Here is a 17,177-nt window from a genome sequence, read left to right on the forward strand (position 1 = left end):
ATCATCATCTCCTGCGGTTTCGTCGTTTCGAACACGCCTGTTAGGTGGCTTCTGATGCTCGTCGAGGTCGGAATTTCCAAATACGCGTGGTGCGTCGGGCCGCGCGCTCTGACTTCGGCCAAGAAAAATGCGTCAGCTGATCATTGTCATTTCTGCCACTTGCGTGTGGTGTAATGGGGTCATAACTTAAGAGACGGCTGTTTCATATCAATTATTTTACATAAAATCATATTTCAAACCACAAACTAATGTTCGACAGCCAAATTTAAGAAACAATACCAATACAGGCTTACAGTTTAAGGCTCGACATTGTGTTGTCTACGATTAGACAGCTGATAACTCATTCCCGTACGTCGTATGGTCGTAACACTATAATGACCTTTGCTTATTGTCACAAGTGCGCCGCATTCGCGATTGTTGCCCGACGCCTGTTTGCAGGTGAGCCCACTACAGTTGTTATAGGGGAAGGTGGGGTAAGACGGCCCAGCGGGGCAAGACGGACCACCAGCCCTCCCGGCTGAACCGCTGCTGGTATCTACTGCTTTATGCACTCACTATGTTTGTTTTCCTTCGTAACAATGGCCACCTTGAGCTCACGCTGCTAGGATGCATAGCTTTTGAGTTATTGAGAAAAATGTTGTTTTTCGTCAAACCGATCTAATATAAGAGGTCTACGGGTGATTCAATTACGGCGCCTTTCTTGCATGATTAGTTTCTATTTTGCACTTAACTGTGAAGAACAAAGTTATAAACTTAGTTATGGTCACACTTTAGGAAAGGCAAGGTTTTGCAATGTTGGGCTATTTGACATATACGTCACGATAATGACAGAATTTAGATTTGGGGCAAGACGGACCACTGTGGTCCATCTTACCCTGTGGTGGTCCATGGTACCCTGCATATGGAAAGTTCTTTTCCAAAACATTGACACAAGTTTAAGTAAGCTAATTTTTCAGGAAGGAGTCTTTGTTGCATGTGAGCCACGCATGCAAGTGCTCAGTTAGCATGCATTCATGCCAAACGACAATCAACACACATGTTCCCAGCTTTTACCTGCACTTCCATCACACATGAGTAAAGAATAAAGGCTCATTTTGTTATTTTACCATTCTGGTTACTTTTTCTTACAAGAGTACAGAGCAGAAGTGTAACACACATGAACGGATAGCAGGCACTGCTGGGTGGTCCGTCTTACCCCACCCTTTTTCTTGTCTGAGTTTTTGACATGTCCCTCTTTAAGAGCATCCACCACCTATATGTCTTTAATTTGAAATTTAGTCTTTACACATATCAACAGAGGAAGGATTGAGCATTCCGAAGACTATAAATAATATGAATTACGAGAGCAGTGTAGCAAGATATGCGGCCTCAAACCTTAGCTGGTCCGTCTTACCCCACCTTCCCCTACATATCTAAAAACCGATAAACTTTTAGGCGAAAAAGGCACTATTCCAGGCCCATTTTTGATTTTTTTTTTTTTGCGATATTAGGTAAAAACAGAAGCTTCTTATCCTAGGAAAAATAAAACGGGAAATCTTTCAAAGGTGGCACACTACCTTTAAGTTTCTGATGTGGCCGTTTACCGTTTGAACGAGTATCATGAAAGCAACGAGCGGTGTGAGCATCTGTCGCGCCGTGAAACAACTCGCTTATGTCGTCCTCGGTTATTCGAACTAAATGAGGTCCCGCCGCCAGTTTTTGCCCAAGTCACTTCCGTGATTCCTGATGTGTGCTGGCGCTGTCCTGCCCCTGCAGCGTCGGTGTTGGGGTCGGCGCGCCCCACCCCGCCTCCCCCGGCCACTATCGGTCGGTCCCGTGACCGGTCGTCGGTGTAAAGTCCCCTCACCGAGGCACCGGGCGGTGGCGTGATAGGTGTGAACCGGCGCGCGGCGGCGACCCTGCCTGTTGAGACACGGCTCTCGAGGTGGTCAGCGGAGGGGTGGGCCCGGTCAGCACGAGTGCTGTCCACCTCCCCGTTGGCAGATAGGTCTGACGCGTGCACCGGTGTCCCGTGTCCTCCCCCGCTGTGGACACAGCTGAGATACGACACTTCTCCAGATGAAGGGCCTCTCATTGCTATCTGCCTGCAATCTCAACACGCAGTCGCTGTTCAAATTTGATCACCTATCGAGCACCGGCGTTGTTTTCGTAAGTGCTGCCGTGATTCGTTTTGCTAAGCTTGATTGGAACGCACACAGCACGAGATCGCATGTTGGCAGACCAAACCGGTCGCGGGTGGCTGGTGTGGGTTTCGTCACGGCAGTTTGTCTGGCTGGCTCTTTTCCTCTCTTGTGCCAGGTCAAGTGCCTCTCTGCACTTTATCAAGCGGCTCACTGTCAGGGTGGTGCGCCGCAGGCACCCGGACCCACTGACCTTAACCGAGTGGAAAAAGGAGACGGATGGACAACACGCTGTGCATATATTCACGAGACGAACGGGCTGGCGCGAGACACAGGAGGCGATATGCTGAGACTAAGTCAGAGTTGATGGACAATGAAGTCAGTGAAGTCATGCCTTTGTGTCATTTAATGTCAGAACCAGCACCATCGAGGCTTATGCATAGTTAGGCTTCTTCTGATTGACAGGGCAATTTCGGTGATGCAACTAAACTTGAGTGTAGCGTTGACCAGGCGAATCCCATTCCAATCAATGAGTTCATTAGTCTTGAAAGTCGACAAGTGCCACTGATCACTGACCATGTCTTTCGCCAATTAACAACGTGCGCCGAATCGACTCTAGCCTATCACTGACCTTGTCGTCACTTGCAGTTGAACAGTATTGCAACTTAGTCATCTGGATGGGCTTGACTGACTGAAATATTACTCGGGCAGCACTACCCATTTCGTTCACTGTTCAGGAGGCACTTTTCGTGTGTCATAAACGCAACGTGTACCCTCTGCACGCACGCGTTTCTCGCAGCCGCGCTAGTGGCGTGCGCCGCTCTCACGCAATGTCTGTCCGTGCCTCCCTGAGGTCTAGCTGTTGTTCTGTGTGCTGCTGTCACACAATGTCTGTCCGTGCCGCCCTCAGGTCCAGCTACTGCTGCTCTTCCTGCTGATTGCCTCCCAAGTGGACTTTGTCGTCGGCTGCTTCATGGGACCGCAAGACGACACCGAGAAAGCTCAGGGCTTCGAGGGCCTCAGCTGTGAGTCGGGACTGGCGGGGAACGCGGTAGCGATTGGAGGGACTGTAGTCCGCTGAAGTGTTCTTGCATCTCCAGTATGTCACCACTGTCCCCGGTCCCGCCTCCACACCCGCACATGTATCACCGGTCACCGCCGCCGGTGGTGAGGCAGAAATGGTTAGACCAGGCGCCTTGCATTACGCTCACGATAGTTTTGGGTGAAGGGGGTAAAATGCTGGTGCGACTTTCTTACTGCCTTCGCCGCAGCGTCGAGGGATAGCGTAACACCATGTTAGACATTTAGAATAGGCCACTCACCAAGCTCAGATGACGTGACCCGACGCACGACAGAGATGCTCTAGTAACGTTCAAAATGTAAGCGATTAGCGATGTTGTATGTACTTTCCAATAGCACTACATTCATGGTTGGACGTAACTGCATGGCCAACCCGACCCTAGTCCCTCTCTCACACTCTGTGACGGCTGGCTGACTCCTCCTTATCTCTCCCGCTCGTGTGTGCGTGCTCAGTCGACCTGCTGAAAGAGAACGCCTGGAACGACTACCGGCCGTTCGAGGGCATCGACTACAACTTCTTCAGCGTGTTCGGCGTCTTCTTCCCGGCTGTGACTGGCATCGTGGCTGGCGCTAATCTCTCCGGAGACTTGAAGGTGGGTGGGGTGACGGGCGGGGCGCCGGGGGTCATCAGCTGGACGGCAGGTGAGTGTCCTCTCGCGATAGGTCAAAGGGACCGGAGCAGCTCCGAAATAGTGTACGTATACGCTAGAGTCATGACTGCCAGAGTGGAATTCGCCCCGCACAGCCCCAAGCTTTAGGAGTGTAGGAGTCTACGCCACCCTGTTTCACATAATTAAGCATGTTGTGTCTCCCTGATTGTCAGCTAGCTAGGCTCCTCTTGTGCTTCTGTCCCCAATTTTCCCCGGTTCTGTGGTAATAATTGTGTGAAAAATGTCCAAGCTTTAGCTAATGCTCAGTTTTAGCGAAGCTAGATTTGCGTAGTGTTTTTTTGTCCCAACAATAAGTAGCATATAGCCCACCTACCCCGGCTCATATACCTAACCCCGGCTCCCCTGTCTCTTACCGCGCGCTGCGTCGGCCCTCCGCGCGCCCCGTTGACAGTACCCATGTCTCCTACAGGATCCGGCGGAGGCCATCCCCAAAGGAACGCTGCTGGCCATCTTGACCACCTTCTGCACCTACATCGTCTACCCGATCATGATCGCGGCGGCGGCCAAGCGCTACGCCTCCGGTGGGTGCCCTGTAGACGGCCTCTGACCTGTGTCCCTGTGGTTGGCAGGATCCGGCCGAGGCCATACCCAAGGGCACGCTTCTGGCCGTCTTCACTACTTTCTGCTCGTACATCATCTACCCCATATTGATCGCTGCTACGGCACACCGCTACGCCTCTGGTGGGTGATGGGGGCCGATGGGGGCGAGACGCCCCACCGAGCACCGCAGTCGTGATGGGAGAGAGAGAACACACACATCTTGCAAGACGATGGCTCCTCTTTGAATTCGCTAGATGTATTGATTTGTGACTTTCCACTACTACTTTCCGATTTTCGATACTGGAGCAGAAACATAGTCTTAACGATTTTTCGTTGATTTCCGTTGAAGAGAAGCCGTGCTGTTCCAGTTAACGTTTCAAACAAATACCTGGGCGTGGGTTAGGTTGCTGTTTTTCTTCCTTGAATCTGTTGGTCTATCTCGCTTCATTTTAGTGGCAACGTAAGCAGGACACACTTGCTTTTGAGTTCTGAAGATTTACCCGTGGGTTTCGAAAGAGGGAACAGTATAGATGAAGTCTGGCTGAGTTGCGAGTTCTTCGTTTTATTGGTTTTTTTTTTCGCCTTGGAAGCGAGTTTCATGTAAGGTTGATATTAGTTTCCTGTTTTGTGAAGAAGGCACAGCTTAATGGGCGTAGAATGAGGAAGTGTTGCACTACTTATTTGTATATTTTGACTTTCATGGTCACCATTGTTTGCGTTTGTCCTATGAAAATGATAATATTAGCGCTGTCATACCATTCTGCTTTCACGTATAGGGTAAGAACCGAAAAAAAAAAACGAACAATAAACCGAAGAACTCCGCCGCACAGCCGCCACCGTTGTCATTGATTGTCAAATGTAGACTGCCCTTCCCGCCCCGCCCCGTCGTCCGGAGTTTCATGTGCCGCATTGAATCTGAGCTCGAGTAAAACTTAGTTTCTTGCTTGTCCGCTTGCAACTTCTGCTGAGTTCTTGCAGTTTGCTTGCAGTTGCTGGCTAGCTCGCCTTGCGATTTGTTTCTGGTCGCTGCGTCTTTCCGTCTTTTTCAATATCGCACCGTTTGTCTTCCATTTTTGCCTAGTCTAGCCAAGCAACTTCGGAGTAACGTTGTTTTGGTAATAACATTAGAGCATGCAAGTAATGTAACGTAGAAGATCTTCGAGTAGGGATTCGTTAAGTTTTCCCGAAGACACCCTTCTTTTTCCTAGCTAGGTACGGATTAGAACCAGCAGCGACGTTATACACGGGCCATCGGCAGACAGTCCCACAATCCGCTTTGGAGCCGGGTTGTATTCGGAAGCTTTGGCTACTCCAGTATTCATATTGAAGCTTTTTGAACAAGCTACTCGCTTGATATTCGTTGTCGTTCGTCATGCTGCAACAAGCTGTGGAACCACCTTGCAGCTGTCCTGGTAGCGACTATGTTCCATAACGTTCCAGAGTAGAAGCCAGAGTGGCGTAACAAGCAACAAACCTTGAGAGTTTGTTAGCCCACGCGAGGGTGCTGGATGAATAGTCGATACAAGATTTATGTCCTGTGTCCCGCGGACCAAATTTCTCAAAGGTCTGACTCGCTCTCACGCTGGTTAAGAAGCACTGAAGTGAAGGAGAAACATGATGAAGTCACAAGAGCATCCAATATGCTATATGCCTGAAGACAATGCGGAAACATAATGAAACCAGACTCGTCCAGACTCGTAAAAAGAGAATGAAGGGAGGGACTGCAGTTTGAGTATTGGAAACGGCGCCTTACATAGCCACCGTTGGGAGAGAGGTGCGATATCAAACATTTTCATCTACGAGGATGCAGTAGCTCCGGAAGAATGTGCTGAACTGCTGAGATATCGTCGAGTAGGTCTGTTCCCCAAGAACCCGGCGATGAAACCTACCATCCTGTCTCCTGTGGGCTGTTCAAGTTCCCCGGCGCGGTGGGGTGTGAAGGTGCCCGTGTTGTCTGCATTTTGAGCCAGGCCCTGTTTGGGTGTGAAGATAATCTTTAACTCTTTCGATGTGAGCCTGTCTGTATTTGCATGTGAGTCTGCCCCTTGTCAACTTTTCCGCTGTGATATAGAACCTTCCTACTTACCGCTGCTCGTACAAAAAGCTGATTGAGAGATATGTAATCTGTAGTGTGCTGTGGAGGGAGAGAGAATGGGGGCCTCAGACGCGTTAGTGAGTGCTATTCGCCAAGTGAACTGGCCTCGTCAATGACAGATAAGCGATTGCAGTAAGGAGTTATGTCACAAATGAGAGTGCTCACCATTGTAACAACAGAGACAACGGAGACCATTTGCCCGAATAGACGGCGTGCAATTAATGGTCGGTTGTGTATCATGTAGTAACTGAACGATATCTTGCGATATGATAAGTGTCCCTGTTGTTTATCCTTGGGGGTGATCGCAGATGAATTCATCCCCGAAAACTTCTGTTGACAACGATCAAGAGGGAGACGGCACTGCCGGAAATCTGGCGGCGTTACAGTGGGCGCTGAGGCGCGTTGTTAGAGGCGATCAGCGTGACACCGGAATGGTGAGATGTTTCGCTCGGCTGGCGTCTTTAGAGGCAACGGCACAAAATCAGGGGCCGTATTCACGTCGACCTCGTAAGTCGATTTTCTTTCGTAGGTAAGTATAATTTGGTATTCACTTCGACTTTTCTTAAGTTTTTATCGACGGAGTTCACGTGATCAAAAAAGATATTGAGTAGTTCTTGCGTAAGAAAATGATCGGCGTGAATACGGCTCCAGAGATTAAGTGTGTACCGAAACTCTGCAAGCTACTGGACGACTAAGCCTGCCATCAAGACACCAACAGCGGCGTGCAACAATAATAATCACCCGACTCACGTGAGTTTTACTTTCTACCGTTCCGAGACCCCGAAGCTGGTACATTAAGCGTTTGTTGTTCGCAGGCGACATCCGTGAGCTGAACGTCACCGACCCGAACGGCGAGATGAGCATGGACGGCAAAAACGAAACGCTCTACCCCGTGTACAACTGCACCGGGCGTATCGACGACTGCGACTATGGCACGCAGATCAGCAGTCAGGTGAGCAGTCGGGCGCGCAGAGCTTATGTCAGGTGAGCAGTCAGACACGCAGGTCAGCAGTCAGGCACGCAGATCAGTAGTCAGGTGAGCAGTCAAACGCGCAGATCAGCAGTCAGGTTAGCAGTCGGGCGCGCAGAGCAGTGGTCAGGTAAGCAGTCAGATACGCAGATCAGCAATCAGGTGAGTAGTCAGGCACGCATATTGACGGTCAGGCTAGAGCCACGCTTAATATGCGAGAAAACTAGGAGAGGTGAGGTGCAATTACTGGCGATGGTAGCCGCCGGCCGAACGCAGCCGCTCCCCACTGGCTACTGTTTTGTTTTGTGCCATCACTGAATAATCAGTGACGCTGGCTCAATGAGGTTCGATGCTCATTCCATCCTTAACATGATGCATTAGCGTTTGCATCATTGGACCGCCAGCCTCTGTTGCGAGGCAGCGTCTGACGCTCCCACCGTCGGTCTTGGGCAGAGGTGGAGATCTCGGGGGGGGGGGGAGGAGGGGGTCAGGACTCAGGACCCCCCTGGAAACGAATTTTTGGTCGTATGTAAATGGTTCTGCATCCAGCCCGCCTCCATCTGTCCGGCTTGGACCTCCCCCCACCCCCTGCAATTTTGACAGATCTCCACCCCTGGTCTTCGGTGTCAAGACGCGCCGCCATATTCTCTCTGACCCTCCCGGCTCGCCCGCAGGTGATGGGCCTCCTCTCTGCCTGGGCGCCTCTGATCTACGCCGGCTGCTTTGCCGCCACTCTATCGTCTGCCATCGCCTCGCTGGTCGGAGCGCCGCGCGTCCTGCAGGTCAGCGCCGCGTCATGCCAGAGGGTTATGAGGGGTCACGACGGGGGCAGGGCAGTGAGGGGTAATGGGGTATCACTGATTCACGACAGGGTCACGGGGTCATAAGGTCACGGCAGGTTCACTGGGTCACGGCAGGGCCACGGATCAATGATGTGTCAGTGACACAGTGTCACTGTGGTTAGTGAAGTGTTGACGGGTGTCTGCAGGATTACTGAGCTCAGTGAAGTGTCAACGGGTCACTCGGATTACGGGGTCGATATAGCATCAATGGTATCACCGGGTGGTCACGGAAACCTCTAAGGCCACGGACATTGCCATGGGTCGGTATGGCTCTTGCGCTGCCGTATCTGAGGTGGTGGCGCTGAACCCGATGACTGACCGCGCTCTCCGGCATAGGCTCTGGCCAAGGACAAGCTGTACCCGTACATCCACTTCTTCGCCAAGGGCTACGGCGCCAACCAGGACCCGTTCCGCGGCTATGTCATCGTCTTCATCGTGGCCGAGTGCTGCGTGCTGATCGGTGAGTCGCTAGTCACTACCTGTGTGTCTCTGCTCAGTGATGTACTGCTTGATACGTCAGTTTTGTGTGTCCTGATATATTATCCCGCGCGGGGCTGGGGTCTCCAGCCGAACGCGCGGGGCTGGGGGGGGGGGGGGGGGTAAATTTCCCCCCCCCTGTTATCTCCCGAACTAACGGTCCGATATGGAAAATTCAAACGCCAATCGAAAGCTCTCATCACGAACTACTAAAAACATGTACTTAATTTAAAGTTTGAGGTCAAGGTCAAGGTCAGGTCAAGGGTACAAATTGCAAGTTTCTACAGTATCGGCCTTGCACCGTAGTTGCCGAAGAATGGAGTCATGGACTGAGACTGATCGCCCAAAACGTGTTCTTAGGCTACCAAGACAATATTCGTTGCATACAATATCATTCAGAGGTCAAGGTCAAGGTCAGGTCAGGTCAGGTCAGGTCACCAAAAAACAAAATATAGAAAAGGGCATGTGCGACACATGTTTTATGGGTCATTTTACTCATAGAATTCAATAGGCACACTCAATAAGTGATATGGACCACCTCTGGATGAATTTCAGGTCGAGGTCAGGTCAAGGTCAGGTCAAGTGAGGTCAAATTTTGAAGTTGGTTGTTAAGGCCTAAAAAGGTGTCTATCTGATGCAGTTTTTCACGGCGAATCGAATGGTGCTATTTTTGTTTCCGTACGAGGTCTAGAACTTCCAAAAACGTCATTTTTCAAAAATTTTGTGTGTCGTGACGTCATAAAATTTTGAATAACTCCCACATTTTTGAACCGATTCTTCTAAAATTTGGTATGTAGGTGCACATAGACCACTTCTCTGACATATATTCCGGTTTTTCGATAGACTCAAAATTTTGGATTTTATAATGATTTTCCCAAAAAAGTCAGTTTTTTGAAAAAATTTAGGCCAAAATCCAGAATTTTCAAAAAAACTGAGATAGCCATTTGATAGACAAAGTAGAATTACGTATAACCTTTTTTGTTACGTCTTGATTCCTTTAAAAATGAAGATGTTAGCGGCGTTTGAACTTTTGCCGTTTTTGAGGCGAAAATGACGAACATGACGTCACTAAAACGTAAATTTCTCAAAAATTTTCCGACGGATTTCGCTCAAATTTTCAGGGAACGTGTCAAATTGATGTAAGAAAAGGTATTGAAAGTTTGGCGGCGCTGCGCGCCGCCATTTTTGAGATATCGCAAAAATTCGCGAGGGGGGGGGGTAAAATTTACCCCCCCCCCAGCCCCGCGCGGGTTATGTGTCAGTAGTATACTATGTATGCCTCTGATCGGTGTAACTCTGGCCGGTCGGATCTGAAGTGGCGCGGCGGTGGGGACTCGTCTGATGGCTCGCGCCTCTGTCCGCAGGCCAGCTGAACCCGATCGCTAACCTCAGCTCGGAGGTGTTCCTGGCCGCCTACGCGCTCATCAACCTCTCCTGCTTCCACGCCTCGCTGCTGAAGAGCCCTGGCTGGCGACCTGTGTTCAAGGTAAGCTCGGCCGACGGCCTAAAACCTGCTCTCATCCTCCGCGGGCTCTTCATACGTGGTGCACTCCAGAAGTTTTGAGACTTTTTCAGTAGAGACAGTTGTCTGTTCCAGAGAAGCATGAAACTTGTATGACTCTCGAAATGGAACCTCCCGAGTCCAATGCACCTGCTTTAGCGCTCCTGTCACTGCCTGAAGGCCTGCTGATAGGCCTTCAAAGTGAAGGTGCCCAGGGCCTCTGTCACAGCCTCACTCATCTCCTCCACATCCTCCGAAAGACGGCCCCTGAGCTTCCCTGTCAGTCTGGGGAACATCCAGAAGCCAGGGGGCCAGCTCAGGACTGTGGGAAGGGTTACGGACGGGTTTGACGCACATCTGTGCCAGATAGTTCGTCTTCATGGTGGACTTGTGGGTGTGTGCGCTGTCCTGGTGCAGGAGCCCCTGGCCACAGTTGAAGTGTTCCGACCTCTTGCGGCGAAATCTCTTTCTCAACTCCCTCAGAACCTTCACGAATCATTCCTTGTTGATCATCTGGCCGTGTAGGGGACCCAGGCCGTGAAGTTTGTGCCTTTTGTTCTAAGTAAGGGATTAATTTGAGCATCCCAGTGGACTGCGCTATTTGTCTTTATTGGACCTGAAGGAGTCAGTGTGTTTTCTGTCTCTTGGTATCATGATGGTAAAAATACATCCAGCTTTCGTCTCAAGTCACTTGAGAGTCAATTTGCTATGTTTCTTGGGCATTTTGCCAAGCTAATCCCAAAATTTCATTGCACAGCGACCCTCCAACTTGTCTTCACATGAGCAACCTGACTGTATAGTCTCTCTTGAAAGTATCGCGACTCTGAGGGAAGGCGCCACCTGTCCCAGCCGCGGTTGAGCGGAAAGGTTTGAGAGCCGCTGGTAGTACTGACCGAAGCCTGACACGCGGAGGCAGCCAGCGCGGTGTGGCGAGGGGAGTGGTTGCGGATTGCGGAGGGATAGGAGGAGGTGGCAGTCGCCATCCGGTAACTTGTGATGGCAGCTAAGCATGTGGTCAACGGAAGCCACCCTACTCGCAGAGGATTTGTTGAGATTTGTTTCATTGCAAAGTTAGCAATTTGACTCGTCATCGGCACGACTGTCACATTTTTTTTTTGGGGGGGGGGGGGGGGTAAAATCCGGAAACCCGTGCCCATATAGGGTAAGGTGCCTAATTAGCGACCCTTTCCGATTTGCGACCTACCTCCCTACAGAAAAACTGGCGGGAGAAAACAGGGTAAAAACATCGTCAAAAGGTTAGCCATACTTTGGTTATCAAATTTAATTACTTTACGGTTGTCGATGTTTCTGGTGGGACGTTTCAGGTGAGTTTAAATGAAAATGACGAGTTTCTTATCCAAAACGTGTGTGTTTGGGCCCTCTATGATGAAAAGCGATGCACATTAGGATGATGCACCTTTTTTATTCTGAATCGACATTCCTTTTTCAATTGATTGCCGTTTTCCCATAGTGAATCGCTTAACTGTGCACAGCATGGCGGTTAAAAATGTGTCGCAACTCATATTTCCTATTTGCGCCTGACATGGTCGCAAATAGCTCAAGAAGGGAAAAAAAGGGGAAAAGAGAGAAATGAAAATGAGGTGTTGCTGAAGCTTGCAATGTGTGGCAGGGGATGTCAAATGTCGTCACCGACTGCAGGGGTGCCGAATTCAGCGCGGACCTCGAATATCATACGAGAGAGCCCGCAAAATCTGGGTTTCCGCCTTCTTTTCGCCTTCAGTGTATCACGTGATCAGTTTTTACTTACATAAATGTGTTGGATAAACGTTCCTGTTCGAGTGATTGAGTGCTTTGCGTATAGGTTACCTTTTTTGGATAATATTTCATCTTTTCAGGCGTCGCATTTTTTTGCCATTTTTAATATGGGGAAACCCATAGACTTATTAGCGACCCTCCCCGGTCGCTAATCGGGAAGAGTTCCCTATTAGCGTTTTTTGCAATGGTTTGCTAAAATGCTCACTACAAATAAATTAGTGAATATTGGGGCAGAAAATGACTATATTTTAAAAGAAAAATGAACGACCTCTCCGAAAATCAAGCCAGTAATACAGTGGCACCCACAGAGCGTGAGCAATGACGGTTCAAATTAAGGGGGTCGCTAATTAGGCACCTTACCCTACCCAAAAAATCATCAGTTGCTCCCGTTAACAGAATGCATCCGTGCTTGCACATGCACTCGTAAGCGGATTCAAAAACAAGAATTATCTCTCTAGCCAGTTCGCCAATTCACTGTCTAGCCAGTTAGTCCTATATTTGAAGCTCTCTTTTTAATGAGCCGGTTAGTGAACGGCGACAAAAAAAGAAAAGAAATGCTGTTCAGCCATGTTCTTTTTAAAAACTTATTTGATGCCAGGCTCCCCCCCCCCCCGCATGACCTGTTTACGTCATTCAGAAGGCCTCATCACAGTAAGGGTTATGGCGGAACTTCGCTTCGTTGTGATTTTACGCGTCACGCACACTGAGTGATTGGCGCCCAGTAAGGCACACCAATGAGCGCCCGGCTGGTAAGCCCCAAGAGGCACCGGTATCCACCTGGGGCGGTGGACGGGGTCAAGGGAGAGCGATACGAGCATGACCTTTGGACGGCCTCCGCCTGTTTTGACCCAGTTGCCAGCCGCTGGGGCCTGCGTCATATAGCAGTTTTCCTTCTACCGCTGGCGTGAAATCGTGTTACAGCGTACTTTTTATGATACAGGCCATGACCTCCCTACTGGGGTCCTCAAACTGAATGGAATAGTTCGCTGAGCCGCCGCAGCCCAGGACGCGATACTTTCAAGAGAGACTATACTCTACACTGGTCACTGTGACAAGCCGCGTGCGGCTTGCCATGTTCAGGGTGACGCCGTTGCCGTCTTTTGCAACGTAGAAAAACAAAATTACGCAAGTACGTTTATAACAACTGTGGTAAGGACTTGTGAGAACAACAAGTATCTAGCACTGCTCATATGGATTTTACGAGGCCAGTCTCAAAACTTCTGGAGTGGACGACGTAGTCCTTATCCCACCTGGCGCCTTTGGGGGCGGGAGGGAAAGTAATCTTAACCCTCGCACGACCAGGCCATTTCTCATAACACGAACGACCAGGGGGGGGGGGTTACGACCCCCCCCCCCTGGCGTTTCGAAACGGAAGGTCGTAGAGCTTAGCGGAAAAAAACCAACGGATTGCTCTCAACGAGATCTCGCGATTGGTGGTATATTTTTTGGTCCTAGGTCAACATTTGACCTACTTATGACCGGTCAAAGGTCAAATTTTCCGAAAAAATCAACCTTTTTCAACTTTCCGCGGCGATTGCGGCAAAACGGTGGGAGATATCGACTTGAAACCTTCACTATCGTGTTCCTTGATCAATTCTCTACCGTTTGGTATGTATTTCGTTTCCCTAGCTCTAAAAATGGCGCGTTGGGAGCGCCGGAAGTCGGCAAGATCACAGTCGGCGGCAGAAATTCGAAAAATCAAAATTTAAATTTTTGAAATCTGATTGTATTTTTGGATTTGGGAGGTCCATTTGCTCCCTATAGAAGCTAATATTGCTGCATATTCCCATTGAGGTGACAAGAATTAGCAAAATAGTGGTTCGGGCGCTTTTCAAAAATAGTACCGGACGCTGTTCCTCTTGTGACGTCATAGCTCCGTGACCTGACCTGACCCGGTCAATTTTCTTGCACCACACGATAGCCAATGCTTGCCCCAACATGCATGGGAAGTTTCATCATGATCCATCAAACAATGTGGGTATCACCGGCAGAAAACCTAGGGATTCGGCGCACACGTTTGGTAACTGTCGGCCGGAGGCTGTACCTCTTATGACGTCATAACTCCGTGACCTGACATGACCCGATCAATTTTTTTTCGGCAAAAGATGCGCAAAGGCTGCCCCAGAGGGTATTGAAAATTTCAGCCCGCTACGACAAGCCGTTTAGCGTGCACTTCGAAAAAACCTCAGGGGGGGGGTTGATACAACCCCCCCCCCCCCTAGGCGTTCTAGGGTTAAACATAGCCATGGGGCCATGGGCACACGAGTTCAAATATTGGTATAGATGCTGCTTTCTAGTAGAAACGCACGTATGCACTATGCATCTATATATAAGCACGATATATAAGCACACTCGTTTTCTGTGGGACTGGCAGATTATCCGGCCTTGAATATGCATGTTCTGGTGTGTGCTACTCTACGCAGGCTGACTTCGCGACGTTGCACATATTTCAACAGCGATACTCTCAGCTGTCTCGCATGTGTGTGCCTGAGTGTACAAGTACCTGCGCCTTTGGCCGTTGATGTACCCGCGCTGTGCCCGAGTGTTCTCCCCGACTGCCTTCTGTACCCTGCTGCTGCTGTGCGCTGCCGGTCGTGTGACCGCCGTCCGGCGTGTGCGTGTGCCGCCGGCAGTACTACAACGCCTGGGTGTCGCTGCTCGGCGCCATCATCTGCATGGTGGTGATGTTCCTCTGCGACGCCATCATCGGCACCGTGGTGCTGGTCATCACGCTGCTGCTCTACCTGTTCGTCTCGTACCGAAAACTGGGTGAGTCGCCGGATCGGCCCCGACAGTCGCCCGCTCTCCGACCGACTCAGTCCATCCCAGTATAGCCTAGCATGGCCCAGCCCGATCCAGCTTAGTCCAGTTTGTCCCGGTTCTGTCCAGTCTCCAGCCCAGCCCGTTCCAACCCACCCCCGTCTCCAGTTCGGCGATCTAATCCTGTCCAGCCCAGTCCATTCTATATCTCAGTCCAGTTCCAAGTGGAAATTAAGAGCCTGTCGGTCGGTGACCTACCGATGTCCCGGACCAACCCTCCGCGCCTGCTGTACGCTCCAGAGGTAACGGTCACTGATTGGTAATTCCCACACGCGCGCGCCAGCCCCTGGTACGTCGCTATGCTATTTCCGCCCGGCGGCCGTCGTGTACACTCCCTGCCGTGCCGTGCCGTGCCGTGCCGTGCCGTGCCACCGCCTGTCGCTGACAGCGGATATCTCCGCCCGGTCGGCGACACGCACCTGGACTTATCGAGGAGCGCCGATCCACTGTCGGTGCTGGGGTCAGGTATCGACCCGAGTCCCGCAGAGCACAGCTCCCCATATCGACCCCTGTTTTCCTATATCTACCCCAGAGTCCCATATCGAGCACAGCTCCCCAGATCGATCTCAGTTTTCCACATCGGTCACCGTTCTCTTATTGACGGCGTCCGATGGGTCCTGGCTGAGTGTGACACTACGGACCCGACGCTCGGCTGACGTGATATGTCACTTCTATAAATGGACACAGTGGAACGACCGGCTTTCGTCGATTTCGAATAGTCCGTGTAGCTACCCTTTAAATGCCACGTGATAGTCGGTCTTACTTTTGGTCTGTTCAGTTTTGACCCTCAAGACTTTGACCTCTGGCTCCCTGAGCTGTGACCAATGACTTCCTGACCTCCGGCCCCCTGACCTCTCAACCTTGACCTCTAGCCTCCGATCCGCTGAACTGTGGAACCGTCCTGACCGCTGAGTCGTGTCCTGTAACTCCTCTACGCCCTATCCGGTTATCCGCTAACTAACCGGCACCCGTCTGCGGCAGACGTCAACTGGGGCTCCACCACGCAGGCGCAGACCTACGTGACGGCGCTGGGCTTCATGCAGCGTCTGAACCAGGTGCGCGATCACGTGAAGAACTACCGGCCGCAGGTTCTGGTGCTGTCCGGTATGCCGGGCGACCGTCCGCCGCTGGTCGACTTCGCCAACGCACTCACCAAGAACCTGTCGCTGCTCATCTGCGGACACGTCGTCAAGGTGCGGCCGGGAGAGGTGGTGTGGGGTGGGGAAGAAGCTCCAGGGGAAGAGTCAACGTCAGGAGAGCTGAGATGCTGGTCAAATCCCGTAGTTTTACGCCGATGTTTTTGGGGCATTGATAAAAGGGCGTGCTTTCTTTTCTTTTTCGCCTTTTCAATCAAGATTAGCGTTCTTTTCCAATGCTGCATCGCATTCTTTATCATGACACATGTCTAGGTAAACTACATTTGTAAGATGGCCCTTCTGTCCCCCAGGGCCCGATCACACCGCGTGCCAAGAGCGCCATCCAGAACCAGGCTAACGCGTGGCTGCAGCGGCACAAGGTGCGCGCCTTCTACAGCGTCATCGAGGACCAGAGCTACGAGCACGGCGCCGTGGCGCTAATGCAGCTGGCCGGCCTCGGCAACCTGAAGCCCAACATGACGCTGATGGGATACAAGAACGACTGGCGTACCTGTCCCCGGGATGAGGTGCAGCAGTACTTCTCCTGCGTCAAGTGAGTGGCCGCGGAGAGGTCTGATCGCCGGTGGGATGGTTGGACTCGTGACGGGATCTCAAGTGTTCCTTATCAGGTATCAATGGCTGGGTTTGGTGTACTTACATGCGTTGATTGTAGACCTGGCGGGATGTTGAGGTTTGTGGAATGTCCGACCCCGCCGGCCTGCCGAATTGAGCCGCTATCCTACCCACAGCGAGGCTCTGGACAACTACCTGGCCGTGGCGATCCTGCGCGTCAAGAATGGACTCGACTTCAGCGCCGAGATGGGCGAGGACCCGAATTCGCCGCTGCACAAGTCCAATACGAGCACCTCACTCAAGGGTGAGCGGTGGGGGTCAAACAGACTTAGTTACCCCCTTACTCGCCTCAGTATGTAACTCCCTTTCGACTAGCTACACATACGTGGGACGGTGGGAGCAGTTAGGTGTCAAATGCACTAAGTGGATTGAACGATAACAAGTACTTTATTTCTGTTGGCCTTATGTCAACCTATCATTCAGATAGGGCCTATAAGCAGCTGCACCGAACTCACCAGATTGTCAGTGTCTATTATGACTTCACGTAAATGCCTTTCGACGTTCTCAACCTTACAA

General features: G+C 51.0%; 1 protein-coding gene across 5 annotated transcripts in view; it reads left to right on the plus strand.

The window, feature by feature from the left end:
- The window catches only part of LOC122377659 (bumetanide-sensitive sodium-(potassium)-chloride cotransporter-like), a 65,826-nt gene that overhangs the window by 40,936 nt on the left and 7,713 nt on the right, over window positions 1-17,177 (plus strand). For all 5 annotated transcript variants that reach the window (XM_043357956.1, XM_043357955.1, XM_043357959.1 and 2 more), the window contains exons 7-17: window positions 3,031-3,145; window positions 3,654-3,793; window positions 4,281-4,392; window positions 7,322-7,458; window positions 8,151-8,258; window positions 8,655-8,778; window positions 10,160-10,281; window positions 14,706-14,841; window positions 15,874-16,085; window positions 16,340-16,581; window positions 16,778-16,905. In XM_043357956.1, coding sequence (XP_043213891.1) covers window positions 3,031-3,145; window positions 3,654-3,793; window positions 4,281-4,392; window positions 7,322-7,458; window positions 8,151-8,258; window positions 8,655-8,778; window positions 10,160-10,281; window positions 14,706-14,841; window positions 15,874-16,085; window positions 16,340-16,581; window positions 16,778-16,905 — 1,576 coding nt within the window. The remainder of the gene's footprint in view (window positions 1-3,030; window positions 3,146-3,653; window positions 3,794-4,280; window positions 4,393-7,321; window positions 7,459-8,150; window positions 8,259-8,654; window positions 8,779-10,159; window positions 10,282-14,705; window positions 14,842-15,873; window positions 16,086-16,339; window positions 16,582-16,777; window positions 16,906-17,177) is intronic.

This window comes from Amphibalanus amphitrite, unplaced genomic scaffold, assembly GCF_019059575.1.
Source record: "Amphibalanus amphitrite isolate SeventyFive unplaced genomic scaffold, NRLGWU_Aamphi_draft 000048F_arrow, whole genome shotgun sequence".
NCBI classification, from domain to species: domain Eukaryota; kingdom Metazoa; phylum Arthropoda; class Thecostraca; order Balanomorpha; family Balanidae; genus Amphibalanus; species Amphibalanus amphitrite.